General features: G+C 42.0%; 2 protein-coding genes across 5 annotated transcripts in view; one reads left to right on the forward strand and one right to left on the reverse strand.

Annotated features, from left to right (window-relative positions):
* LOC110506364 (myosin light chain kinase 3) overlaps positions 1-23,415 on the forward strand; it is a 38,309-nt gene extending 14,894 nt beyond the window's left edge. The window contains exons 1-13 of one of the 2 annotated variants that reach the window (XM_021585929.2): positions 688-1,491; positions 9,555-9,648; positions 10,409-10,694; positions 11,431-11,969; positions 12,152-12,257; positions 13,166-13,259; positions 15,789-15,898; positions 16,113-16,254; positions 16,378-16,448; positions 16,702-16,830; positions 21,368-21,520; positions 22,391-22,526; positions 22,662-23,415. In XM_021585929.2, the coding sequence (XP_021441604.2) occupies positions 946-1,491; positions 9,555-9,648; positions 10,409-10,694; positions 11,431-11,969; positions 12,152-12,257; positions 13,166-13,259; positions 15,789-15,898; positions 16,113-16,254; positions 16,378-16,448; positions 16,702-16,830; positions 21,368-21,520; positions 22,391-22,526; positions 22,662-22,736 (2,481 nt within the window). In that variant the 5' untranslated portion in view covers positions 688-945 and the 3' untranslated portion in view covers positions 22,737-23,415. Of the gene's footprint in view, positions 1-687; positions 1,492-9,554; positions 9,649-10,408; positions 10,695-11,430; positions 11,970-12,151; positions 12,258-13,165; positions 13,260-15,788; positions 15,899-16,112; positions 16,255-16,377; positions 16,449-16,701; positions 16,831-21,367; positions 21,521-22,390; positions 22,527-22,661 lie in introns of those variants that run through there. The other variant, XM_021585930.2, reaches the window with a different exon arrangement.
* On the reverse strand, positions 23,370-26,737 carry orc6 (origin recognition complex, subunit 6). 3 transcript variants are annotated; one of them, XM_021585932.2, is made up of 8 exons: positions 26,675-26,737; positions 26,290-26,542; positions 26,011-26,137; positions 25,708-25,871; positions 25,445-25,534; positions 25,250-25,359; positions 24,668-24,754; positions 23,370-24,517 (listed from the first exon to the last, which is right to left on the reverse strand). In XM_021585932.2, exons 2-8 carry the CDS (start codon positions 26,352-26,354, stop codon positions 24,390-24,392), a joined length of 771 nt encoding a protein of 256 aa, XP_021441607.2. In that variant the 5' UTR covers positions 26,355-26,542; positions 26,675-26,737; the 3' UTR covers positions 23,370-24,389. The 3 variants fall into 3 exon arrangements, with proteins under 3 accessions (XP_021441607.2, XP_021441609.2, XP_021441606.2); XM_021585934.2 differs by lacking the exon at positions 26,675-26,737 and having other exon boundaries at positions 24,668-24,751; positions 26,290-26,633; XM_021585931.2 differs by lacking the exon at positions 26,675-26,737 and having other exon boundaries at positions 26,290-26,629.
* Between the last annotated feature and the right edge of the window lie 76 nt (positions 26,738-26,813).

Below are 26,813 nucleotides of genomic sequence, written 5' to 3' on the forward strand. Positions count from 1 at the left end.
TGTGAGAAACACATACATTCCGCTCACCTCGATGTTTTGTCACGCTGACATGAATTGACTAGGCGGATGAGTTCTTTCAAAGAATTCACACATTTGAATCTTAAAATGATTATACAGCACACTCTAGATTGGGAGTAACAAGCACTGTGACAACCAACCCACGAGACAACCAACCCCAGTCTCCACTACCCTGGACCAGAGGGAGAGGGCAGCTACTTAGATTCCTGCTTGCACTTCATCATCATTCCTCTGTCTACAGAGGTTTATTTTTAAAGGGAGGTGTCAGCCAATGTCAAGTCACGTTCCTTTGAGCGATGATGGGGTACAGACGCCCAATCAGAGAAGCTGTGCTGGGCGGACCAGAACCTTTAGATCCACCAATGGTTCACTTCACTCAATCAGCAACAGTAAACACACTAAAACATATACAAACAAACAAGCAAACAAACAACCTGTACATCCCAATGGGGAGGCAACATGACAATGGGTCAACATTTTAAAACAACACCCTTTTCAAAGCTCACAACATCTCTCTCTTAATACTGGCAAAAGGCCATAATCAAAAGGTCATTCCGTGTCCACCAGTCAACAGCATCTTCTGAGGTTGAATTTAAATGTTTTGGTGACGTCAAGCGGCCATTGGAATTTTGGCCGTGGCGGGGGCTACTATATAAAAACTTTAGGACAGAGAGGTAGAGAGAGGGGAGGGGAGAGACAAGTGGAAAGATAAGATAACGAAGAGTTGGTGTTTATTTAAGTGGTGTCATGTCTCTGGCACATACAGACAACCGGGTCCGACAGAGCTGCCTGTATGGGAGAGGAACAACAACACCTCGGGAGCTTCAACTAAAATAGATCCAATGCAGCTTGGAGCAAGGTGGATTAGCACAGCTTCCGTTGTCTCACCTGACACTTGTTCCCCGCTGTGTGGAATTTCTTGGAACTATGAGTAAACCAGAGACATTGGCCTCCTGCATTGCCAAGATGTACGAGGGGGGTAAATTGGACAATGCTGGGGCCCCTTCTGGAGCAATGAAAAAGCCAACAAACAGCCTGCTGAACAGCCTGGGAGGCATGGAGGTCAAGCTGAATCAGCTGGAGGTGAAGGTGGAGCAGATAGCCTGCAGCCAGACAGAGGTCCTCAGGAGGCTGGACATGGTGTGCCAGGGCATGGGGACGCTGGAGAAGGACCTGGCCCAGCTCAGAAAGGACAGGGACAGGGGCTCTCGTGGAGGTGGAAGGGACCCTTCCTTGTTCTCGGAGGTCAAGGTACTGTGTGGGGAGACCGTGGCGCTGCTGAAGAACCTGCAGCAGGAGGGTAAATGGCAACGGGAAAAGATTGAGGGAATAGAGAGCTCGGTTTCAGCCATGGACAAGCTCTGGGGATACGTGGGGGAAGTCTTCCGAAGCTCCAAGATAGTGGAGTTCATCTTGAAAGGCATCGTACCCTGGAGGAAACAGGGCCTAATGTACATCCAAGAGGAGGAGGAGGTCAGTGAGGTCATCCTGAAGCAGGCTGGCACATCTTTGCCATTTCAGTAAATGTGATGTTCTTAGGTGCTTAAAAATGTTTGAGTTATTTTGAGTTATGGTATTAACTGCTTTCATTTATTTTGTGAGCCATGACTCTCCGGCCATGACCCACTTAATTGAATAATTGTAAAGAACGCAGTGCATTCTGTATAGTGTACAGTGTACATTGTTTTGTTCTCACACTTTTAAATACTTCTCATTCAAATGGAGACATGAGGTCAAATTAGTTCATCATTTGCAGTATAGATATGCACTTTTCATCCTGTTTAGTTCACCACATGATGTGGTGTGAAATAAAGGGAACGATTTCTCTTTGAAAATTACAAATCCATGCTTTGGGCTTGTGGGGAAAGGATTTCAATGTTGGTGATTTGACTTCGATAACAGCGTCTTTGTTAAACGTTAACTCTTCGTAAATGGTCGTTGCTATTTTCATTGGGCATGACCTAACATAATGAGGAAGTGTAAGTTGAAGGTGGGCGTTTGTCCAGCAAAATGTCCGTTGAAATACCCAGTGCAAAGTGTTGCTACAGAGTAGCCTTGTGCAAAGTCACTGAACCTGGCGATCTGTGTCACTGTCTGACTGTCTCTAAAATGTTTCTTCAGCTGTTGGGAAACAATGTGAGCTCTTTCAGTCATGTTACTGTCAAGACAAGGCTGTTTGCTAGCATAAAATCCAAAGTGAAAATGAAGTGAGAGGGATTTGTCCCACTGACTGTATGCTTTTCCCTCAAACTCATGACAATTTAGGGTAAATAATCTGGATTATAATGTATGAAGAATCTCATCGCTGGCATCTTGATAATCGTGACATTAAATACTAATGTTTGCTACAACATAAAGTAGCCTACTAACAAACTATTAGAAGGCAGATGGAACAAAATGCTGGTCATCTATTCATTTGAACATAGAATTAGGAATTAGAATAGTAATTCAATCTCTATTTATTTATTGAACCTTTATTTTATAAGGGAGTTGTACTGAGACCAAGGTCTCTTTTACAGATGAGTACTGAATTATAGAAATGACAGAAAACACACACTACAAAATATAAATACAAAATGCAAGCAAAAATCATTTTTATTTATTTTATTTATTTAACCTTTATTTAACCAGGAAGGGCTCATTGAGATTAAACTCTTTTTCAAGAGCGCCCTGGCCAAGATAGGCAGCACCAAGTCATTACAAAAAAATTACAGACAACATGAAAAACTACAAGTAATCAAGTAAAAAAACTATTGAATTCACAAGAGTATAAAACAGCAAATTAAAAACATTGACAGGTCAGGGAATCAGCCTCAAAATCCTTCATCAGTGATTTAAAAACACCAATCGGGACAAGTTCTTCCAGTTTAAAAGTATTTTGTAAGGTGTTCCAAGACGATGGCGCAGAGGACATAAAAGCCCTTTTACCAAATTCAGTTCGGACATTTGGAACAGTTAGCAGGATAAAGTCCAGCGAACGAAGAGAGTACCCACCACATTTCTGAACAATAAAAATGCACAAACAAAAAGGTAGTAAACCCAAAATGGCTTTGTAAATAAAAGTATACCAGTGATTGAGCCTACGAGTGACTAGAGAAGGACAGCCAACCCTGGTATACAAAGTGCAGTGGTGCGTAAGGGTTTTGCAGTTTAAAATAAATCTCAAAGTACCATGGTAAAGAGTGTCAATTGATCTCAAACACTGAGCGGAAGCATTCATATATAAAATATCCCTATAGTATAGTAAAGGTATAAATGTAGTTCCACTTCATGATTGTGTCCCACTTGTTGTTGATTCTTCACAAAAAAATACAGTTTTATATCTTTATGTTTGAAGCCTGAAATGTGGCACAAGGTCGCAAAGTTCAAGGGGGCCGAATACTTTCGCAAGGCACTGTAGCAACAGAGTCCTTCAAAACGGTAATTCATTAACATGACTGTTACCAGACATAGACTTAATTAATAGCCTTCCAAAACTTTCTAGGGTCATTCAGGTTATCAGTGGTAACAGACATAAAATATTCAGACTTGGCCTTCCTGAGAAGAAAATAACACTTGTTTCGTAACTGCCTAAAAATAAGCCAATCAGCATCAGAACATGATTTCCTTGCTTTAGCCCAGGCTAGATTACGGTTGTGAATAATACAAGACAGCTCAGAAGAAAATCATGGATGTTCCCGCCCTTTAACCCTGAACTTGAGGAATGGGGCATGTTTGTTTACTATTTGGGAAAAACCATAATGAAAGAATTTCCAGGCAGTTTCTACATCAGGGATAAGCTCAATCTTGCTCCATTCAAAATAAAACAAATCATGAAAGAAAGCCTGCTCATTAAAACACTTCAAGTTTCTCTTACGAATAAAACGTGGACTTGTCTTAGGAACCTTAGTATTTCTAACAGCAACACAGCACAATGGTCACTTAAATCATTACAAAAAACACCAACCGCAGAATGTTTATGTGGAAAATTTGTCAATATCAAATCAATCCAGGTATATTTATCTGGGCATTTATGATTTGGGCGAGTGGGTGAGTTAATCAACTGGGTAAGATTCCTAGAATTACAAAACATTTTTAAATCATCAGACACCGGCTTTAACCAACACCAGTTGAGATCACCAATCAAGATCATTTCACCGTAAAGAAGTTTAGACATGAGGTGCGTCAAAGAAGAAAATGCATCACCGAGAGCAGAGGGGGGTCTATAACAGCCAATCACAGTTATAGAGAGCAGAGGGGGGTCTATAACAGCCAATCACAGTTATAGAGAGCAGAGGGGGATCTATAACAGCCAATCACAATTATAGAGAGCAGAGGGGGTCTGTAACAGCCAATCACAGTTATAGAGAGCAGAGGGGGTCTGTAACAGCCAATCACAGTTATAGAGAGCAGAGGGGGTCTATAACAGCCATTCACAGTTATAGAGAAGCCCTTTGAAACCTCAACATTGAAAGCAAGAAATTCCAACTGTTTACAAATAGTTTCAGACTTTGCCACACTGGGAATTTAGATTTTACATATATAGCCACACCCCCACCTTTCTTAACCCAATCAGTGCGATAAACATTGTAACCACTTATACAAATATCCTTATCAAAAACAGACTTGCTGAGCCAGGTTTCAGAAAACACAATTACATCAGCATCAGTTGATTTAGCCCAAATCTTAACCCCATCAATTTTTGACAACAGGCTGCATGCAAAACCCGATCTTGATAATAACATGGTGATAGAAAACAAACACATTCATCAGTAATAAGGTCCTCAATCAGCTTTCTGAATTCTCCTAGAGGCATCCAAACGTTACATTTAAAGAACATTTTGAAGATTGATCCACAAATAAGGTGCAAGAAAACTAAAAGCTGATTTACCTAACTCAGTAGAGACCAAAGGCATTTCCAGAGTTAACCATCCCGGAGACCGGATGTGGTAACTCGTAAGTCTAAAGTTTAGTAAAGATGTTAGCTACAGTGGGACTTTTTGTAAAAGGGCTTTATAAATTAAGACATAGCAATGTATCAACAACCTACACGATGTCAAAGCGGTCCAACCAACTTTCTGGTAGAGAATGCAGTGGTGAGCACTAAAACTGTCGCCTGTAATGATAAACTGCATCTAACGGCTCTAATGAAGTGGCAGTTGTGTTCACATAGATCCGGGGTGGGCAACTCCAGTCCTCGATTGGTGTCACACTTTTTCTACATCCCTAGCAAATTGCCCGCCCCTGACATAGATCATGTCACCATAGTCTAGGACCGATAGGAACGTCGTCTGAATAATCTGCTTTCTACTAATTAGCAAGAGCCAGGGTCTATTACTATAGAAGCCCATTTTTATTCTCAGCTTCTTAACTAACTGGTCAATATGCTTTTTAAAAGACAGCTTTTCATCTATCCAGATGCCCAGATATGTATAAGCCGGGACACCATCAATATGGACACCATCAATATGGACACCATCAAAAGTGCATATGCTTAAATCGTTATTTTTATGCTCTGGACTCCAGTGAGTATCCATCCTCCTGTGTGGTTCAGATGGTAGAGAATGACATTTGCAATGCCTGGGTTGTGGGTTTGATTCCCAGGGGGGGGCACTAAAAATGTTTATGTACTCACTACTGTAAGTCGTGTGTCTGCTAAATGATGTAAATGTAAACAATATATACTTAGTTTTACCTGCAATGCTAATTTCAGGGTAATAAAGTTTTTCTGTAATACAAGGAATGCAGCCTGTAGTTCAGGTAGAGCCTGGTCAACCATGGGGTCAAAAGCATACACAAAATGATCATTGGCATACAAGTGCAGGTTAAACATTTTTACAGACAGGTCAATATTGTTAATGTAAACAGTAAAAAAATACAGGGCCCAGAACCCTGCGGGCCACCTTTCATATTATCCTGATTTAACACCACCAGTAGATACACATTGAGTTCTATCTGTCAAGTCATTTATTAACCAGTTACATTGCAGCCTGGTCTAGGCCAATTGAAGAAAGCCTCTGAATTAGCAGTGAGTGATCAACAGTATCGAAAGCCTTTGACAGGTCAATGAAGAGGGCAGCACAATGTTGCCTTTTATCCATACAGTTAACCACATCATGACTGGGTATAAAACCTGACTGATGTACATTTAGAATGCATTTCAAAGATAAGAAATATCTTAGCTGATATTTTAGCTGGGCAAAAACGTTTAGAAATAAGGCCACCTTTGTGAAGGGGGGATACATGGGCTGTCTTCCAAACCTTGGGGATAGTACCAGATATAACAGTCCGGGAAGAAATCTGGGTTAATTATTCAGCTATCAAGGCGCCAGAGAGCTGCAGCAAAAATGGATCAAGCATATCAGCTTCAGTGGAGCTAGAGGCTGGCAAAGGGAAGAGCAGTAGATTGACTGACCAGGGTCAGTTAAACGACCATTTCTCTAAAATAAAAATCCTGTCAAGATAAAATTAGGACTAAAAGCATCATTTATCCCATTCTTCACAGTTATGATGCCAGAGTCAGACAGAACTTGTTTAGGCAGGGGTGAAGAGGAATTTGTACACTTCAGTGCATTTACTGTTTTCCAAAATGTAAAATGATCACCAGCAGAGTTAGATAGAGCTTAGAAAGTAGCTTGACTAAACTTTCTTAATCGAGATTGTATCTGTTTCTCAATTGCCTCAAAGATTGCCAGTCCACTACAGAGTCAGTTTTCCTTGCTTTGGCCCAGGCCTGATTTCTCACCTGAATGAGCTGAGATAGATCTAACTTTTGGTTTTCTTCTTTGAATCTGAATTGTTTAAAAGGGGCATGTTTATATGCCAGAGCAGGTATTCCCAAACTGGGGGTCGTACGCGCAATGCTGTCGGGGGGGGGGGGGGGGGGTACGCCAAATAAAAACGTGAATCACATTTTCAAAAATAACATTTTACAATTTTTAAAATAAAAATAAAAATATTCTTCACATTTTCAAACAGCCCATTTATATTTTCCAACGGGATTATACATTTGGGTGAGTTTTTTTTCTTGCCTGAGTAGCATCGTTTCACTGCCAAAAATATAATTAAACCATCTAGTGTTCAGCAAAATAACAACACAATGTCAAATACAGGTAGCCTAGTCAAATAATTAACATCCAATCACATTAACCGTTACTCTCTCACGGGAATTCCACTAACATCCAGCTTGGCAAATCACACTAAGACACTGATGCCCTTTGCAACCACGTACCTATGTGAGAGTGAATTCTAGGCCCTAACTAGCATGAAAACTAAATACAGGCACAGACTGTGTGTGGAAAATGATTTAAGACTGAGACTCTCTGCAATACAACCCAACATTGCGGAGTTAAGTGCATGCTTTCAAGCACACCCTTCTCATTAACCTGTGGTGAGTTTTTCACAATTTTTGATGAACAAATAAGGTTTTATATGTAAGATAGTTAAATAAAGAGCAAAATGATTGATTAATATATATTTATTTGTGCCCTGGTCCTCTTTGTCACTTCCCACGAGCCGGGTTGTGACAAAAACTCATGCTCATTCTTAAGTTTAAAAAATGTCTTGTATAGTGTGTGTGTGGCAGGCCTACAATCATGGCAAAAAACAACATTTGAGAGTGCGCTGACCCTGGTGCTAGAGGGGGTACGCAGCTGGAGGTTGAATGTTTGAAGGGGTACTGGACTATAAAAAGGTAGGGAACCACTGTGTCAGAGGAATACATTTGGAGGATACATTTTCTAGAGCCAACTCAGGGTTAGGCATACAGGAGACGGTGGCTAAATCAGAGTAGAACATGTCATGTAAAAATCCTTGAGGAGAAAACTTTTAAAAATGTGTCTTCTTAATTAAATGAGAATTAGTATTTGCTGTTTCGTATCTCTAATAGATATTATGGGACAATGATCACTGATATCATGTGTAAATACTCCGCTAGACAAATATTTATGCGGGTTAGGAGTTAAGGAGGAGTTAACAGGAATTTTCACTTTTCGCCATGTGGGTTTTGAGATCAATTGAGTGAGTTTAAAATCAATGCATATGCATTGAGGCCAGGGATAGCCAATTCAGATTCAAATCCCCTAAAATGACCCACCCCCGAAGACAGAAAAGGTGTTAAACACTCAGATATAGCACCAATATAAGTCTTGTGAAACAATGTGGCCTCAATGGCCACACAAGTACTCTTAAATCTCTACCTGGTAAAGCCAGAAGAGGAGCCACTTAGCCCAATATTGGACTAAAGGAGCCTAACTTTACTCCTTTGTCCTTTTCCATGCTCTGTTTAAAGGGCGAATTGGCTCTGGAATCCAAAACAGCCAAATACTCCATCTAAACATGAATCGAGTCTCTATTTTGGTAAAGTTCTAGAAATATAAATCCTCTACTTTCACATCACTTCAAAATACACACTTACTATACACTGTTTTAACCTGTACTAACACAGTTGCAGCCAACATTATTTTTCAGTGACAACACGTTTGTGGCGTCTGTCTTCCATTTACACACAGCTGTTCGAAGATGCAGCTAGCTAATTAGCACAGGTAGTCCACTCTGTCTACCGTCTGTTTTCGGTAAACAAGCACTGTAACCTAATATGGCCGTGTTGGAACCCTAACCCAAAAAAAGTGAGTATCAATTTAACCTCGCATGGTCGGAACTTGAAGCACAAGCATTTCACTACACTCGCATTCACATCTGCTAACCATGTGTATGTGACAAATAACATTTGATTTGATTCTGTTTTTGGAAAATTATTATATGAAAGATAAGGTCGCGGATCTGGACAAAAATCCTCCTTACAGAAGACGCCTTCGTCCAATGACTCTTATGTGCCATGAAATGGAACTGACAGTCAAGGGCTACTAGCCACTGTGCTAATGCCTCTGCATTGCTTGCTCTTAAGGGTTTGAGGCTCACAAAAAAAACTTTGTGACTGCTGGTGTAAAAAGGGCTTTATAAAATACATTTGATTAATAGATTGAAATGTAGATATTTTTGGGGGGTTGGAGATAGTGTAGTTTAATTCAGTGTTAGTAAATAGTCTGATCGCGTTAGGCAGCCAGTAAGGTATGCCGTGCGAACACAGTTGCCCACCCATGCTATGACCCTGCGGTGTACTTCCAGGCCAGATCCCCTGTTGGCATCTCCCAGTTACTCATGGCTTAGAGTAAACTAATAACAGAGTCCAGCTGAGTCGGCCCAGTAGGCATCTGTTATCAGTTATGTGTTGTCATTTCAAATATGTCACACTAGTTCATCATTAATACTAAAAAGACTGTGCCTCAATCATTCTCCATGCCTCAAGTACATGCCTGAAGTATTGGCAATGTGGTGATGAGTGGATGTGAACAATCATTTAGATCAGATATTTCAGCCTTTAACTTGTTTTTTTCTTTCTCCTGGTTGCTTTACATGGTTTATCTTGTTCAAACTTGATATCATACATACTCCTGGAATTGAGCTACAATACCACATTGGTGGTAGAATGATTGTTAGACCTGATTGTGAGGAAGTAGTAAGGAACAATATATATGAAGGATGTTCTCTTCCCTCAGAAAACTAAATCAGAAGATAGCAGCATAAAGCCTAAAGTCACTCTTTGCGACCAGGGGACTCAGGTCCAGGAGGAGGGCTTACAAATCGCCACAGGTAAGCTGGACTTGTCTCTGTGTTATCGGTTGGCATTGATTTTAAAAAATGCAGTTGTTTTTCAATCAATCAATCAATTAATCAATTAAATATTATTTATACAGTACCAGTCAAAAGTTTAGGGTTTTTCTTTATTTTGACTATTTTCTACATTTTAGAATAATAGTGAAGACATCAAAACTATGACATAACACATATGGAATCATGTAGTAACCATAAAAAGTGTTAAACTAATCAAAATATATTTTATATTTGAGATTCTTCAAAGTAGTCACCCTTTGCTTTGATGACAGCTTTTCACACTCTTGCATTCTCTCAACCAGCTTGCATTTGGAATGCATTTAAATTAACAGGTGTGCCTTGTTTGTTAAATACCAAGTCCATATTATGGCAAGAACAGCTCAAATAAGCAAAGAGAAATGACAGTCCATCATTACTATTATACATGAAGGTCAGTAAATCCGGAAAATTTCAAGAACCCTAAACTTTTCCATTCCTGTGGCGGTCCTCATGAGAGCCAGTTTCATCATAGCGCTTGATGGTTTTTGCGACTGCACTTGAAGTTCTTGAAATTTTCCGGATTTACTGACCTTCATGTCTAATAGTAATGATGGACTGTCATTTCTCTTTGCTTATTTGAGCTGTTCTTGCCATAATATGGACTTGGTCTTTAACAAACAAGGCACACCTGTTAATTTAAAAGCAAATTAGTGATTACTTGAGCTAACTCCTCGTACGTCTGTTGCTGTTCTCCCCACAGGTGACAAGCCAGTGGTAGAACTCCCTGTAAAGGAAGTGAAGGCCACAGACCATGAAGTGGAAGTCCAAAATCGTCCTGAGCATGATCCCTGCAGGTTATCAGAAGCTCTCACAGAGGGCCCTGCAGTCGACGAGGCCTTATTCCCATCTACCAATAGTAAAGGCTCTCGCAAGCCCAAAGAGGTCACCTTAAAGAGCAGAGAGCCCACCAGAGTCCAGACCTTCGCCTCTGATGTGGTTGTAGCTCAGGTGGAGGTCACCATCGAAGTGCTTTCTGAGCTGAGGAGGTAGGCTGTCACTGATTCATAACCAAAATACCAGAATTCCAAAGGGCAATCTCTCTTTTTACTAAGTGCTTTTTTTTGTCAACAAATAGCAGCACCATTACTCCCAACAGGGTTATGAAAAGTGTGACAGGTGGAGCTGTTGAGATGACGTCAATTGTCATCGAAGAGATAGCAAAGCACTTGCACTCACTGACCTACACTTTCAGCTAGAAATGTGAAAGCACGGGGGGGATATGATAGATGATCCTCAAGCTAAACCCCACTGCTGCCTTTTCATGTCTCTAGTGAAAGGTTTTCAAGTGGCAGTGGGCTCTCACTAGTAGGGTGAGTAGGGTGAGCAACATGAGGTACTTTCTGAAGGGAATACAGAACATCAAAGGGTTCTTCTTGTTGCCAATTTTTACATGCCTACTAAGTGGTATTTCAAGAATGGGGGGTACTTAACATGAGAATCAGCATCTATCTCTACTCATAGCCTATAACTTTTATTATTTTACTATCCATATTTTGACCTGCAGTAGTGGAACCCGGAGCATAATATTTTCACTGTACCCTGCAATTACATCTGCATCCCTGTATATGTGACGAATAAACACAATCTAAAATGTAATCTAAGATATTGCCGTCACCTTGTTTTCATTAGTTACATGTATATTCTGTTTCATTAATGAAGAAAAAGTGTAGGTCTGTGCATTGTTCAAACATTGACTGTTTTGTATTGTTACTGTGTTGCTAGGACTCCTGATGTGACCTTGATTTCGGTGGGGAGTGAGTTAGACAGTCAGTACGTCAAAGTCAAGGAGACAGAGGTTCCACAAGATCCAGAACCCACTGCATCTCAGCCACCTACCTCCACCACTGAGGAGCAACTGCCGGAGCAACTGTCGGGGCAACCCCCGGGGGAAGCCGCTGAAAGTCTCCCTCTTCCTTCCAAGGAGGACACTTTCCCTGAAGAGGACTTTACAAAGGCTGCGGTCAGTCCTCAGGAGCCAGTTATCATTGTAACACCACCAACCCCATACAGCAGTGCGCTAACAAGCCCACTGGATGTGGTCACCAAACCGGAACCAGAGTCAGTAACGATGGTCCCTCAGGTCCAGCCTGAGCCTGTGTCGGCCACAGAGCAGAGAAAACCTGTTCCACCTCAACCAGAGTCTGAGACAGTGAAAGATTCTGCGGAACCAGTTATCCCTCAGCCAACTCCTCCTTTAGTTGTTAAAAACCCTACAACAACTGCACAGGGGGCAGCTCTGGATGCACAACAATTGGTCATAGGTGAGAAGGGCAATATCAATGTCAATTTCAGCACAATATGGATTGCACAACGGATTGTTACTGGGTGAAATGCAGTATGACATTTGCTCCTCATGGTCTGTCAGTCCTCCAATAGGTCCACAGATCATTACCCATACCACCAAGCAGATAATAAATCATGCTCCGGTGCTCTTCTCTTCCAGATGACTGCCCACCCTTGCCTGCTCCCTTTGAGCACCGCATTGTGAGTGCCAAGCAAGTCCCGATGGGCTCTTATTACGCTGTAAAGCCTAACGAGGTTCTCGGAGGGTGAGTCCTAATTCTTAAGGGCAACGAGAATGTGTTTACCGTACACATAAGACTGTGGTGTCGCATATATTATTCCCATTATTGTTACCCCCCCTCCCAAACCGCAACACACTTACTGAAAGTGAGGGTTGCCAACTGTTATTTTACTGTTATCAACACACTGTCAGGTCTACCTAATGATGTTGGCTGACAATAGCGGAGTAGAAAACACACGAGGAGCTGTTTGCTGCAGCAGCAGCAGCGTTAGCAGATAAACAGGGTTAGCAGACTGACAGACGGAGCAGCATAGCATGATAGCAGGCGACGGGCAAAGCAGGGAGAGATAGTACGTAGCCGCAGAGCTGAACAACTGGCAACGCAGACATGGCTAATCCCCAACAGAGTCTGCAAATAAGCACTGGCTTCTTTTATGCTTGTCATGGACAGGGTTTATTTTGGGCAGGTGTTGAGTTCCCATTTGCATAGGGGCTTTTTTAAATCTCCGTGGTCCATGTCGAGTGGAGGCGCTCTCTCGCTACATAAAGAAGTTGGCTTAGTAAGCTCTCCATGTGTGGCGGATGATGATGTACTTCCAATGAAACCAGAGGAGTAAAACAGGTCCTTGGAGTATGTCAGCAAAGCCCTGACAGAGGTCAACGCAAAGGATACCCCCTCAAGGTTGACTGCTTGTGGGTCTGTGCTCTTTGGTGCCTTTGTCAGGGTGTCTGTAGCCTTGAGTTCTAGCATTTTAAAGTTTCTGCATAACCTGAAGCTCGGATTCTGAGAATACCGCGTTGAGACTCTGTGCTTGCGCTGCTAGGGTGTATGTGTGTTCATCAATGTCTATGAACAAATATTTGTGTTCTCACATGTCTCTTTAGCATGTATGTAAAGTATCTGTGCACTCATATGTGTCCTTGTTCCCACAGGGGACGTTTTGGGCAGGTCCATAAGTGTGCAGAACTGTCGTCGGGCCTAATCCTCGCGGCGAAGTTTATCAAAGTAAAGGGAATGAGGGAGAGAGTAAGTGGATATACAACAACAGACCTGTGGTCTTTGTACCCCTCCTCTCTCTGACTCCCAACCTTTCACCACCCACCCTGACCTCTCTCTATGTTCCTGTCAAGTTTATTTATGAGGTTCTATGTGAGCAATTCTCTAGCCGCAGCTTAAAGAGATACTCACACGTACAAACGCGCACGCACGCACACGCACACACACACACACACACACACACACACACACACACACACACACACACACACACACACACACACACACACACACACACACACACACACACACACACACTAGCTCTCTCTCTATCTCAAAATAAAAAATTACTACGCAACAAAGTTAAAGCTGCAAAATCTAACTTTTTCGGTGACCTGACCAAATTTGTGTACACTACACGATTTTGGCCCTGATTTAGCTATCCCAGACAAGCTTTTGAGATCAGAGACAAAATCCCCATGTCGTTGCCTACTCAGGGAGCGCAGCCGTCACCAACTCATTTAACGTGAGTGTGTCAGAGGAACAAACTGAGGGCTACCGATCTCATCTTTGAGCAGTCCCAGATGTCCCAATATTTTCAAATGCGTTTGATTTTATCGGCACAAAATCTGCGACGCTCTTGTTGTGTGAGATGTGCAACGACAACTTTTGAGAACGGTGGTCAGTAATAGGTCAATGAGAGCTCGCCAGAGAAGAAGCCAGTGAGATGATGACGTTGTTCCGCATCACCCAGGATGTGTAGACTCTCCAGCAGAAGCCATGCCTACTACTAGTATTTTATTTCTTTTACCAGGTAAATTGACTGAGAACACAGTCTCATTTACAGCAACAACAAAGGGAATGGTTACAGGGGAGAGGAAGGGGGATGAATGAGCCAATTGGAGGCTGGGGATGATTAGGTGGCCATGATGGTATGATGGCCAGATTGCAAAATTAGCCAGGACACCGGAGTTAACTCCCCTACTCTTACGGTAAGTGCCATGGGATCTTTAGTGACCACAGAGAGTCAGGACACCCGTTTAATGTCCCATTCGAAAGAGGGCACCCTATACAGGGCAATGTCCCCAATCACTACCCTGGGGTATTTTTGTAGACCAGAGGAAACAGTGCCTCCTACAGGCCCTCCAACACCACTTCCAGTAGCATCTGGTATCCCGTCCAGGGACCGAACATGACCAACCCTGCTTAGCTTCAGAGGCAAGCCAGCAGTGGGATGCAGGGTGATATGCATTTGTACATGCCTTTGACCAAAGCAAAAGTGTCAAATCGTTATGAAGTTCAGAAGCAATGTTAAAAGTTTAGAAGTTCAGCTATGAAGTTCAGAAGCAATGTTATTGAATTCAAAATGTTGGCTACAAATTTCAACTCTGTATGGCAAGCGTGAATGTCTGACTGAAAACTTTTATGAGCCTGCTTTGAGCCACAGCTCGTTCTGGCTACATTAACAATCTAATCACATCATCACGTCATTGTTTTCACAAGACAGCATGGTGGTGTGGAGAATCCTCATGACCAAGTGAAGAATCTTGTAGTGTGTGACACCCCGTCTGTGCCAGATCGGCAAGCAAGACAAATCACCACAGGAAAGACGGTTGTTTAATGTGAGAGGTTCAGCGATGTTTGGATTTTGAAAGTCGTGTAGTGTACACCCGGCATAAGAAGCGATAGATCTGTTCTATGTGCACTATTTCTATGCTTCCCATTGGTAAGTTTCATTTTTGAGTCTTTTAATTTCGGATCTGTACACCAGCATCAAACAGCTGAAAAAAAACAATATTTTGGGTTATTGAAAAGATATTTCCAGGAAATGGCAGATTGATTTCTGCATATTTTTACACATATTTACATTTTCTATTCTTACTCTTTCCATTTCTCTTTGACACTCACAGACACACACTCGCTGAGAACGCACACAGCAAAATCCAAAATCCATCATGGCTCCCGTCAGGATTCCTTTCACATCCTTCGCCTCCTATTACACCTGCTAATCACCACACTCTCTTTATAAGCACTTTTTTAACGATGCAACTTTGGCTCTCTTCTGACCTTGCCTTTATTGACACATTGAATGAGTACAACAGAAAGCTGGTACAGAAAGCTGATATTGAATTTGTGATTAATAATGCATTTCTTAATCAATCATACACTGAGCAAAGTACGATGTTTCTCATGTCCAATATGTATTCGTATGGAGGACTGTGCCTACTGGAGAGAGCCAATATGGCCGACCGGTGGCTTCAAAGCATCTCACTGGCCAATAAATAGCATCAGCAATCCAGGGTTTGTATACATCATTGATTTGAACCCAGGTCTGGATAATACATGAATATTTTTAAGGTATAGTGTCATATACGTATAATTGGTATGGGTATAAGCACCCTCCAGAGTGGTTTGATTATTTTTTTCTCTAGAATCATGAAATGTGATAGATTGTGATTTTCCTTTTTGCTGAGGTTGAGTGACTTCCTGCTCTCTCTTCTCTTATTTCCTTATTCTCTCTCTCTCTCTCTCTGTCCTTCCTCCCACTGGGTAACAAAGGAGGAAGTGAAGAATGAAATAGGAGTGATGAACCAACTTAACCATGTGAATCTGATTCAGCTTTATGATGCCTTTGAGTCACGGACAAACCTTACGCTTATTATGGAGTAGTAAGTCATTATTCGCATTAAGTCAGTATTTAGAAATTGCAACTCTAATAGCACCACCTATCTGCATTTCATGTGGGTACGGCAAACACTGTTCCAGGCTATAAAGCAATGTTTTAGTGGAATTAACCTCCTATGCCACTTAATTTCCTCAGCTCTTCTTTGCTTCTTGCACAAAATCACTTTTCCGGCACTGACCAGCTCCCTGTCTTTGCAGTGTGGACGGTGGCGAGTTGTTTGACCGGATCGTTGACGAGAACTACCTGCTGACAGAGCTGGATGCCATCGTGTTTATGAGACAAATCTGTGAGGGGGTACAGTACCTCCATCAGCAATATATTCTTCATTTAGACCTCAAGGTAAAAAGTGTAACCTATACATAGAATATGTTGCAAAACTTGTTAGTTTGACATGGATTTGAATTATATTACCCTATCACCCTGGTGTGAGGATTCTTACATGCTCTCCTTATTTCCTCTCAGCCAGAGAACATTCTTTGTGTCAACTCCACAGGGAACCAGATCAAGATAATAGACTTTGGTCTGGCCAGAAAGTATGTTTCTCAGTATTTTCTCCATTCAGTGACCATAACTGTATTAATCTACAAATCTCATCTATTGACATCCCCCTTTTCCCACCATTCTCAATTGAGTAGCCAATGAGGTAGTCATGGTAACAGTCACCCTGTAGACAGCTTGGTAAAAAGTTGGCCATCTCTGTAACTCTGAGTCTCCACCCATGAAGCTCTGTTGTAAGACGTGAGATCTTTATGTTCTCATAGTTCAAATGCGCTTGTCTCCCCTCAGGTACAGACCCAGAGAGAAACTAAAGGTCAATTTTGGCACCCCAGAATTTCTGGCTCCTGAGGTGGTCAACTACGACTTTGTCTCATTCCCAACGGACATGTGGAGTGTGGGAGTCATTACTTATATGCTGTGAGTCTCTCTCTCTCTCTCACTCACTCTCTCACTCACTCACTCACTCACACTCTCTCTTTCTCCCCCTCTCTCTCTCTCTCTTTCTCTCTCTCTCTCTCTCTCTCTCACAATCACACACACACAGAGAGAACCACCTCCGCTTGACAAATATACTCACCACACACCTCTGCAAGGCAGCAGCATCAGTCATACCTTGTAACACAGTGGACACAGTGTTTAACATGAGGATCTGATCTGTTGTGAAGGGTCAACCAATGGTATCCTAGCCACCGGAAACATGCTTGCAATCAAATCAAATCAAATTTATTTATATAGCCCTTCATCAGCTGATATCTCAAAGTGCTGTACAGAAACCCAGCCTAAAACCCCAAACAGCAAGCAATGCAGGTGTAGAAGCACGGTGGCTAGGAAAAACTCCCTAGAAAAGCCAAAACCTAGGAAGAAACCTAGAGAGGAACCAGGGTATGTGGGGTGGCCAGTCCTCTTCTGGCTGTGCCAGGTGGAGATTATAACAGAACATGGCCAAGATGTTCAAATGTTCATAAATGACCAGCATGGTCGAATAATAATAAGGCAGAACTGTTGAAACTGGAGCAGCAGCACGGTCAGGTGGACTGGGGACAGCAAGGAGTCATCATGTCAGGTAGTCCTGGGGCATGGTCCTAGGGCTCAGGTCCTCCGAGAGAGAGAAAGAAAGAGAGAAGGAGAGAATTAGAGAACGCACACTTAGATTCACACAGGACACCGAATAGGACAGGAGAAGTACTCCAGATATAACAAACTGACCCTAGCCCCCCGACACATAAACTACTGCAGCATAAATACCGGAGGCTGAGACAGGAGGGGTCAGGAGACACTGTGGCCCCATCCGAGGACACCCCTGGACAGGTCCAAACAGGAAGGATATAACCCCACCCAATTTGCCAAAGCACAGCCCCCACACCACTAGAGGGATATCTTCAACCACCAACTTACCATCCTGAGACAAGGCTGAGTATAGCCCACAAAGACCTCCGCCACGGCACAACCCAGGGAGGGGGGGGGGGGGGGGGGCGCCAACCCAGACAGGATGACCACATCAGTGAATCAACCCACTCAGGTGACGCACCCCCTCCAGGGACGGCATGAGAGAGCCCCAGTAAGCGTCTTGTGACCTGTAGGTACGTGTAGGTATGTACGGCAGGACCAAATCAGAGAGATAGGTAGGAGCAAGCCCATGTAATGCTTTGTAGGTTAGCAGTAAAACCTTGAAATCAGCCCTTGCTTTGACAGGAAGCCAGTGTAGAGAGGCTAGCACTGGAGTAATATGATCAAATTTCTTGGTTCTAGTCAGGATTCTAGCAGCGGTATTTAGCAATAACTGAAGTTTATTTAGTGCTTTATCCGGGTAGCCGGAAAGTAGAGCATTGCAGTAGTCTAACCTAGAAGTGACAAAAGCATGGATTAATTTTTCTGCATCATTTTTGGACAGAAAGTTTCTGATTTTTGCAATGTTACGTAGGTGGAAAAAAGCTGTCCTTGAAATGGTCTTGATATGTTCTTCAAAAGAGAGATCAGGGTCCAGAGTAACGCCGAGGTCCTTCACAGTTTTATTTGAGACGACTGTACAACCATTAAGATTAATTGTCAGATTCAACAGAAGATCTCTTTGTTTCTTGGGACCTAGAACAAGCATCTCTGTTTTGTCCGAGTTTAAAAGTAGAACGTTTGCAGCCATCCACTTCCTTATGTCTGAAACACAGGCTTCTAGCAAGGGCAATTTTGGGGCTTCACCATGTTTCATTGAAATGTACAGCTGTGTGTCATCCGCATAGCAGTGAAAGTTAACATTATGTTTTCGAATAACATCCCCAAGAGGTAAAATATATAGTGAAAACAATAGTGGTCCTAAAATGGAACCTTGAGGAACACCGAAATTTACAGTTGATTTGTCAGAGGACAAACCATTCACAGAGAAACTGATATCTTTCCGACAGATAAGATCTAAACCAGGCCAGAACTTGTCCGTGTAGACCAATTTGGGTTTCCAATCTCTCCAAAAGAATGTGGTGATCGATGGTATCAAAAGCAGCACTAAGGTCTAGGAGCACGAGGACAGATGCGGAGCCTCGGTCCGATGCCATTAAAATGTAATTTACCACCTTCACAAGTGCCGTCTCAGTGCTATGATGGGGTCTAAAACCAGACTGAAGCATTTCGTATACATTGTTTGTGTTCAGGAAGGCAGTGAGTTGCTGCGCAACAGCCTTTTCTACAATTTTTGAGAGGAATGGAAGATTCGATATAGGCCGATAGTTTTTTATATTTTCTGGGTCAAGGTTTGGCTTTTTCAAGAGAGGCTTTATTACTGCCACTTTTAGTGAGTTTGGTACACATCCGGTGGATAGAGAGCCGTTTATTATGTTCAACATAGGAGGGCCAAGCACAGGAAGCAGCTCTTTCAGTAGTTTAGTTGGAATAGGGTCCAGTATGCAGCTTGAAGGTTTAGAGGCCATGATTATTTTCATCATTGTGTCAAGAGATATAGTGCTAAAACACTTGAGCGTCTCTCTTGATCCTAGGTCCTGGCAGAGTTGTGCAGACTCAGGACAACTGAGCTTTGAAGGAATACGCAGATTTAAAGAGGAGTCCGTAATTTGCTTTCTAATAATCATAATCTTTTCCTCAAAGAAGTTCATGAATTTATCACTGCTAAAGTGAAAGTCATCCTCTCTTGGGGAATGCTGCTTTTTAGTTAGCTTTGCGACAGTATCAAAAATGAATTTTGGATTGTTCTTATTTTCCTCAATTAAGTTAGAAAAATTGGATGATCGAGCAGCAGTAAGGGCTCTTCGGTACTGCACGGTACTGTCTTTCCAAGCTAGTCGGAAGACTTCCAGTTTGGTGTGGCGCCATTTCCGTTCCAATTTTCTGGAAGCTTGCTTCAGAGCTCGGGTATTTTCTGTGTACCAGGGAGTTAGTTACTTATGAGAAATGTTTTTAGTTTTTAGGGGTGCAACTGCATCTAGGGTATTGCGCAAGGTTAAATTGAGTTCCTCAGTTAGGTGGTTAACTGATTTTTGTCCTCTGGCGTCCTTGGGTAGACAGAGGGAATCTGGAAGGACATCAAGGAATATTTGTGTTGTCTGTGAATTTATAGCACGACTTTTGATGTTCCTTGGTTGGGGTCTGAGCAGATTATTTGTTGCAATTGCAAACGTAATAAAATGGTGGTCCGATAGTCCAGGATTTTGAGGAAAAACATTAAGATCCACAACATTTATTCCATGGGACAAAACTAGGTCCAGCGTATGACTGTGACAGTGAGTGGGTCCAAAGACATGTTGGACAAAACCCACTGAGTCGATGATGGCTCCGAAAGCCTTTTGGAGTGGGTCTGTGGACTTTTCCATGTGAATATTAAAGTCACCAAAGATTAGAATATTATCTGCTATGACTACAAGGTCCGATAGGAATTCAGGGAACTCAGTGAGGAACGCTGTATATGGCCCAGGAGGCCTGTAAACAGTAGCTATAAAAAGTGATTGAGTAGGCTGCATAGATTTCATGACTAGAAGCTCAAAAGACGAAAACGTCGTTTTTTTTTTTGTAAATTGAAATTTGCTATCGTAAATGTTAGCAACACCTCCGCCTTTGCGGGATGCACGGGGGATATGGTCACTAGTGTAGCCAGGAGGTGAGGCCTCATTTAACACAGTAAATTCATCAGGCTTAAGCCATGTTTCAGTCAGGCCAATCACATCAAGATTATGATCAGTGATTAGTTCATTGACTATAATTGCTTTGAAGTAAGGGATCTAACATTAAGTAGCCGTATTTTGAGATGTGATGTATCATGATCTCTTTCAATAATGACAGGAATGGAGGTGGTCTGGAGGAATGGATGGAGGAATCCATCCATAAATGCACATTTGTCTCTTGTCACCCACACTAGCACACTGTTCAGCTATGACTAAATTCATACCCACTGCTGCCCCCTCGCAACGTTGCCTGTCAGCCTCAACCATGGCCCTGAATGAACTGTGTGCATCCCAATGGCCGTCTGTTTTTACGCAGGACCCGGCAGATTCAATTAATAATAATAAACTGACAGCTGTCCAAGGAGATTTAGGAGGGTTCGCCCAAAATAAGAATGTGTGGCTGTCCCACTCTATGCCCGCCAGCTTGCCTGAATACCTAGCACTACCCAGGGCTCCATGGTGCTAATTGAATTATTCTATTCTATTTAGAGTAAGCATCAGCATGTGAGTGTGTTTTGTTTCAATTTCTCTGGATCGCGGCACACACTTCTGCTCCTTCGTAACCATTGCCCACAGTCTTTTGTGTTGAAGTGTGTTATGGGTTTAAGATTCATATTCTCAAACTTCATATTTACATACCTGGCCCGTACTTTTCATTCCATGCAACAGGGCACTGAGGCAGAGCTCTCTGTAGCATCATGACTTTGATGACTGCTTTGTCTTTCTAATGAGTCAGTGTATAGAAGAACTGTATGAAAATGTAACTAACTCAGAATATCTCCCTGTTTTATTAGTCTGAGTGGACTGTCTCCATTCCTGGGGGACAACGATGCAGAGACTATGAACAACATCCTTCACGCCAACTGGGATTTTGATTCAGAGGCATTTGAGAATGTCACAGAGGAAGCTAAGGACTTTGTTACCAGACTGCTGATTCCCACTAAATGGTATTTCATATCTTCCTTACAATTGATTGTCTATTCATCTATATTGTTTCTCCCTCTTTGTCCTCTCCACTCAATCATGGCCAGAGCACCATCTCATTTAATCAAATGAAAAGGCCTATTGTTTCCCTAAGGCAGGAATATTCCAACTGAATGCACCTCATTGCCACTTAATCACAATCAGACTGTTGATGGGTCATTTGGCCATTTGTCTAAATGGGTTATTTGAATATGTGCCATGAAATCCAAACGAGTTGAGTAAACAGGATATAGAAGGTCAATAGAAAGTAGCACATTTGAGTCACATTAAATGCAAACTACACTGCCAGGGCCTGAGTGAGTTGTGTGTGCTCCCACACTGGACTGTTCACTGAGTGGTCAGCTGGCAGGAAACAACGGCAGCCTGTATTGCAGATGGCAACAGGCACCTTGTTGTTCTTTCTGTGCTGTGTCACCATTAATGATCTGGTCATTCCTAATCTGGGTACTTAGTTGTGTGTTATTCACCACCCCCACACCCACTATCAGCCATGGTGAAAAGGATCATAGTGGGCTCATCATTAGCCTCTCTCTGTAGGCTACTTTTCTTTCCAGGGAATGGAAAGTCCAGGATGTTAGCAGCAGCTATTTCATTATAGGATAACAACATTAGATGAGGCATGGGTTACGGAGAATGTTTTCACCCCATAATGGCAGAGGCATTGAAAACTCAGTTTAGAAACAGAAAGGGGAAATACGGTTTTGAAAGACGTCAAGCTTTGGGAGTTGTACCACATCGTGTAAAACTATAGTCAACCAAGTCTCTTGATTGAATGTCCATTTGGGCTGTAGACCTGTGTGTATTGATACCCCTATCCTGGGTCTGTATTGTAGCAGTCGACTCAGTGCAACTGGCTGCATGAAGCATGCCTGGCTGAACAATCTGGAGGATAAAGCCAAATTGCACCAGGTTCGGCTCAAGTCCCAAGTCAAGCTCCAGCGCTACCTGGCCGCTCATAAACAGTGGAAGGTGAGGACTGAAGCCATTAACGCATGTTCCCATGCAATCTCATCATAGGTCACGTTGCATCTGTGTTAGTGAATTGTCGGAATAAAATCTTTATAAGAAAGTGATCTAAATTCAAATTATTCTACTTCCTTGCAGAAACACTTCTATGTGGTTGCTGCAGCCAACAGGCTGAAGAGGTTTCGCCAGCATCATCCCATAAACACTGTATAGCAGTGAGAAGACTGCTGTCAAAGACTGAGTAGTTGTGCCTCGTGTGTATTGCTGTCGTGCTGCACCTCCATGGCAGGCATTCCTGCCATTTATGCTAGTTGGACTGAGGCAACAGAACAGGACGTGATCTGCAATAGTGTCTGGCATTGGCATGCAAATTGCAATGATGGACATTTATTGAAATGTACTGTAGTATTCTACTCACTTTTTATACGGTACAGTGCACAACTTTGTGCAGTCTTCCTGTGGGTGATGTTCGTGGTTACTAAATTATCTGGGGCTCACAGTGCGCTTCAAGCAGGTTGCCTACTACTTACTTCGGTGTTATTGTTTATTTAATGACAAATCTTACTGACATATGTTTGAACTGCTTTACTGAATGTACATCAAGGTGACATCACGATGACACATTATTCGCAAGGCTTTCTTTTTTTTTGTTGGTTAATTGAATATGCTAAGTGAATCTTCACAATCACACAGATGGCCTTGTCTTGTCAATCTTTCCTTCTATGAAGGCTTTGAATAGGCCACTTGTTTGCATGCTACACAACCTGACTGTACGGTGTTCCCATATAGCATTATTTTGTGACAGTGTCCCCACCTCCACTTGAAATCAGCAAGAATAACTCAATATGACTATAAATGTTCATTTATTAAAATAAGTGAAGCCACAAAAGGACACCGACTTCTACTATTGTCAATAGTCCCAACACAGAAGCGTCATAACACCCATAAACACAAAAATGGTTACAATGGTTTTTCCCGCCATTCATTTTTCACGTTGTGAATTTGACAAATTCTAATTCATTTTGTGTTCGGTGTAGGTTTACCTTCGCGTGCCGTTTTGATAGCTGTGTTATTCTCTCGGACAAGGTGAGTTTTAATCAATACATTCGCCTCAATTTTCGCAATGCTAAGTATTGATACATTACCTTGTCCGAGAGAGATTTGTGCAGTTATCAAAACGTCACGCCGGGGTAAGCCTACACGAAACACAGAACTTATATTAAGTATTTCGAAAATCCCAGATGGAAACATTAAAAACAATTCGAACCATTCGACTCAATACTGTGGTACTCAATGTGGTCTAAATAAAAAACAGTTGATGCCAGCTGCCAACTGTTAAAACGGTCTATAATCCACCATAAATTATGATTTTACAAAATGAGGGAAATTGTAGTTAGCCGTTTTAAAACACCACAGAATGTTCATCTTAAAACTGTACAATTCCAACACGTAGACCAGCAGAATTCTCTTAAGAGTACATCTCACACATGACCACTGAGGGGCAGACAAGTCAATGTACTGTTTGAATAGAAACGTTTCATGCTTGCTTATAGCATAAAATAACCATGGTTGAAACAAACAATGATCAAATAAAAATAAACACTAATAAAAAACACCCCTTTCAGTTACCCTTCTCCAAAAACTGAAATAAATCAGATATGGAGCTGCTGTGTGCTTCCTTAGCAGACTTGTACCTGCTCATTAGCGTTCACATTCAAAGAAAACGAGAGCTCCAGCCTCACTCAGCACTGTATACAGCATTTTCACTGATCACATGCCCAAGCTTGTGAGAACCTTTCCCCTCAATCAGCTCAGCCATGACACTCTTTCTTAATATATAAACAGCAATGAATTTCAAATTAACTTTCATGCATTGGCATGTTTGGCTTTAAGGGCATTTTCCAAGATTCTTCGCTTCCACTCTTCGTAATCCTCTGTTGCACTCTCCCCAGAGTCCACTTTCAGCTGCTTTTGAGACATTGGCAGATCTTCCTCTGAAATTGAGGAGGAAAAGGCCTTGATAGACTGCAGAAAATATTCCCTCCAACACTGTTTTAATTCTGCACAACAGCAAAGATTAAGAGTTCCAAACTTCTAAGGACATAATCAGGAATTTGGCATGGCTGTTATTTGGTCACATTTACCTTCCTCTTTTTGTTCAGTACTTTCCATGAGTGTGTTCGTTCTTTTCTGTGACATTTTAACTGGATTCTTCAGTGGAGTGGCTTCTTCTAATAAGAAAAAAAAAGAGGAAAAAAATCAAGAGATACTTAAAGATCATACCTGAGAGAGGACCATACCTGAACTCACTCTACCTACTGCCAGCACTGATTTAAGCCACAACATTCAGAGATTGCTTGTAATAGGCATGTCATATGCCGCGATAGGGACATCCAATCAAGTTTTCAGTCCTAAAATAGAACACCCACTCTCTCCCTTGTAACCACGACAACAAGGAGCGAGAGGAATGACCAACATTCTCTTTTCACCCAGTAAAGTAAAAATCTACACACCCGGGGCAAAAGTACAAATGGCCACTATGAAAAAAGCCACAATAATTCATACACCAGCTTTCTGAAGCGTATGTCACAAGAAAAAGGTATTGTTAGCAAACAGAACATTATGGCTCGGAAGTAAGTTTTTAAATCCAAAGGCCCTTCCTGGGCTTTCTCCCATTTCCCACCATATGTTAGTCAAACCCCTTTATCATTTGACAGGAGACTTACCGCAGATGTCCTGCCCCAGTTTCTGGAGCTGGGTGCACAGCCTGTCAAAGATTCCCTTTTTAGCACCAGATGATGCGACCAGCTTCCTGTCCACTTTGATCTTCAAGCATCTGGAGAGATGTGGGGATAGTGATTAGGTTTTATTAATCATCAGGTTGAATGGTTTATGGAGAAACAGAACACCGTAACACTCACTTGCATGCAGCGTTCAAAGCAGCTGTAGTGAAGAGTGGTTTTGACAGGTCCACATTTTTCTGCTGAGCAGCAGGAAGGCTTGCTTCATACCTGAAACACAAACATGGGTTAATCTTAATAAATGAACATATTTACATCGATAAACTTATACGATATTTGGGACTGTCTTGCTCAGGAAAGAAGACTTGCTTAATATAGTAGCTTCCAACAGATTTATAGAATAGTTATGCTGGCCAGATGTAGGCTACTCTTCAAGTTCTCACCGTTCTAGTATTTTGGTTGCTACTTTGACTGCATCCATGCACCCAAACTGAACAGCAAGGTCTCGGAGTCCCAGGTGAGAATCAAGGCCAAGCATGCATTCTATGGCCTTCAGAGTGCTTTGATACTGCTTATTTTTCAACCCGGATAATTTGACGGTATATTCCTGAAGAAACAGATTGACAAGACAGATTTCATAGGGCACGTTAGCGGAGCAATACCAGGGTATTTAGTTATTTGATTAAGAGGCAAGGTGCCTTGTCATCACAAAGCTAAATGTTTAAAAAAAAACACAAAAAACGTACTTTGTCCAGGGGTAACTTCATTGATTTTGCTGCCAGCTCAAGACAAATTATTGCTTTGCTTGTACCCGTAGTATTTTTGAGTCCTGTACATCTAACCAGGGATAACCGCATGTACTCCTCTGCTTGGCTGTAATATAGATGCAAACAGAGGTTAGGAAACATCAAGAAACAAAATAATAACAGCTGTTTGCAAGCAGGTTACCTAGCTAACGTTAGCTTTGAACTATGGTCCCGTCTCAAGAATACTAGCTAGCGAATATGATCGTTTTACAGACTCACCTTAGAATTCTTGCAGAGGTTATACCCATTTTAGATGCAAGTTTAGTAAACAGTTCTTTTTCCATTTCCAGTAAATAACAAATGTTCGTGACTGACAACGAGAGAATAAAAAACAAAGACCTCCAATCGAGTAGTCAGACACAAAAACTTGCAAGACCCTCGCGGCCAAAATGTCCGACGCCATCACGCCCACCAGCCATCTTTCGACATTCTATTGGCTATGACGATACGACGTTTGTTTGCGTACTTGTTGCTGAAAAGAACAACAGAATACAAACACTTTTTTTTTACAAAGAGAATTGAGCATCAAATGATCTACTCACAATATATTTACATACATCACATTGTATTAATTGGATCTCCGCTGTCTAAATAGTTGCGTTACCAATATTGCAAACTGTAATTTAGCCAATGGGAGACGTATTCCCACACTTTGTTTTCGGCTCAGCCAATACGGGCGAATCTGTGGAAAGGGAGAGCTTGGTCGTTACTAGTTATTACAGCCACAAAGTAATAAACCCCGC

This window comes from Oncorhynchus mykiss, chromosome 26, assembly GCF_013265735.2.
Source record: "Oncorhynchus mykiss isolate Arlee chromosome 26, USDA_OmykA_1.1, whole genome shotgun sequence".
In the NCBI taxonomy this organism is placed as follows: Eukaryota; Metazoa; Chordata; class Actinopteri; order Salmoniformes; family Salmonidae; genus Oncorhynchus; species Oncorhynchus mykiss.

Coding starts and splice junctions, on each gene's coding strand:
- orc6 (XM_021585932.2), bottom strand. CDS start 26,354: ATGGAAAAAGAACTGTTTACTAAACTTGCATCTAAAATGGGTATAACC. Junction 25,535..25,707: donor GCAACCAAAATACTAGAACG/GTGAGAACTTGA, acceptor TTTGTGTTTCAG/GTATGAAGCAAGCCTTCCTG. Junction 24,518..24,667: donor TACTGAACAAAAAGAGGAAG/GTAAATGTGACC, acceptor CCTCAATTTCAG/AGGAAGATCTGCCAATGTCT.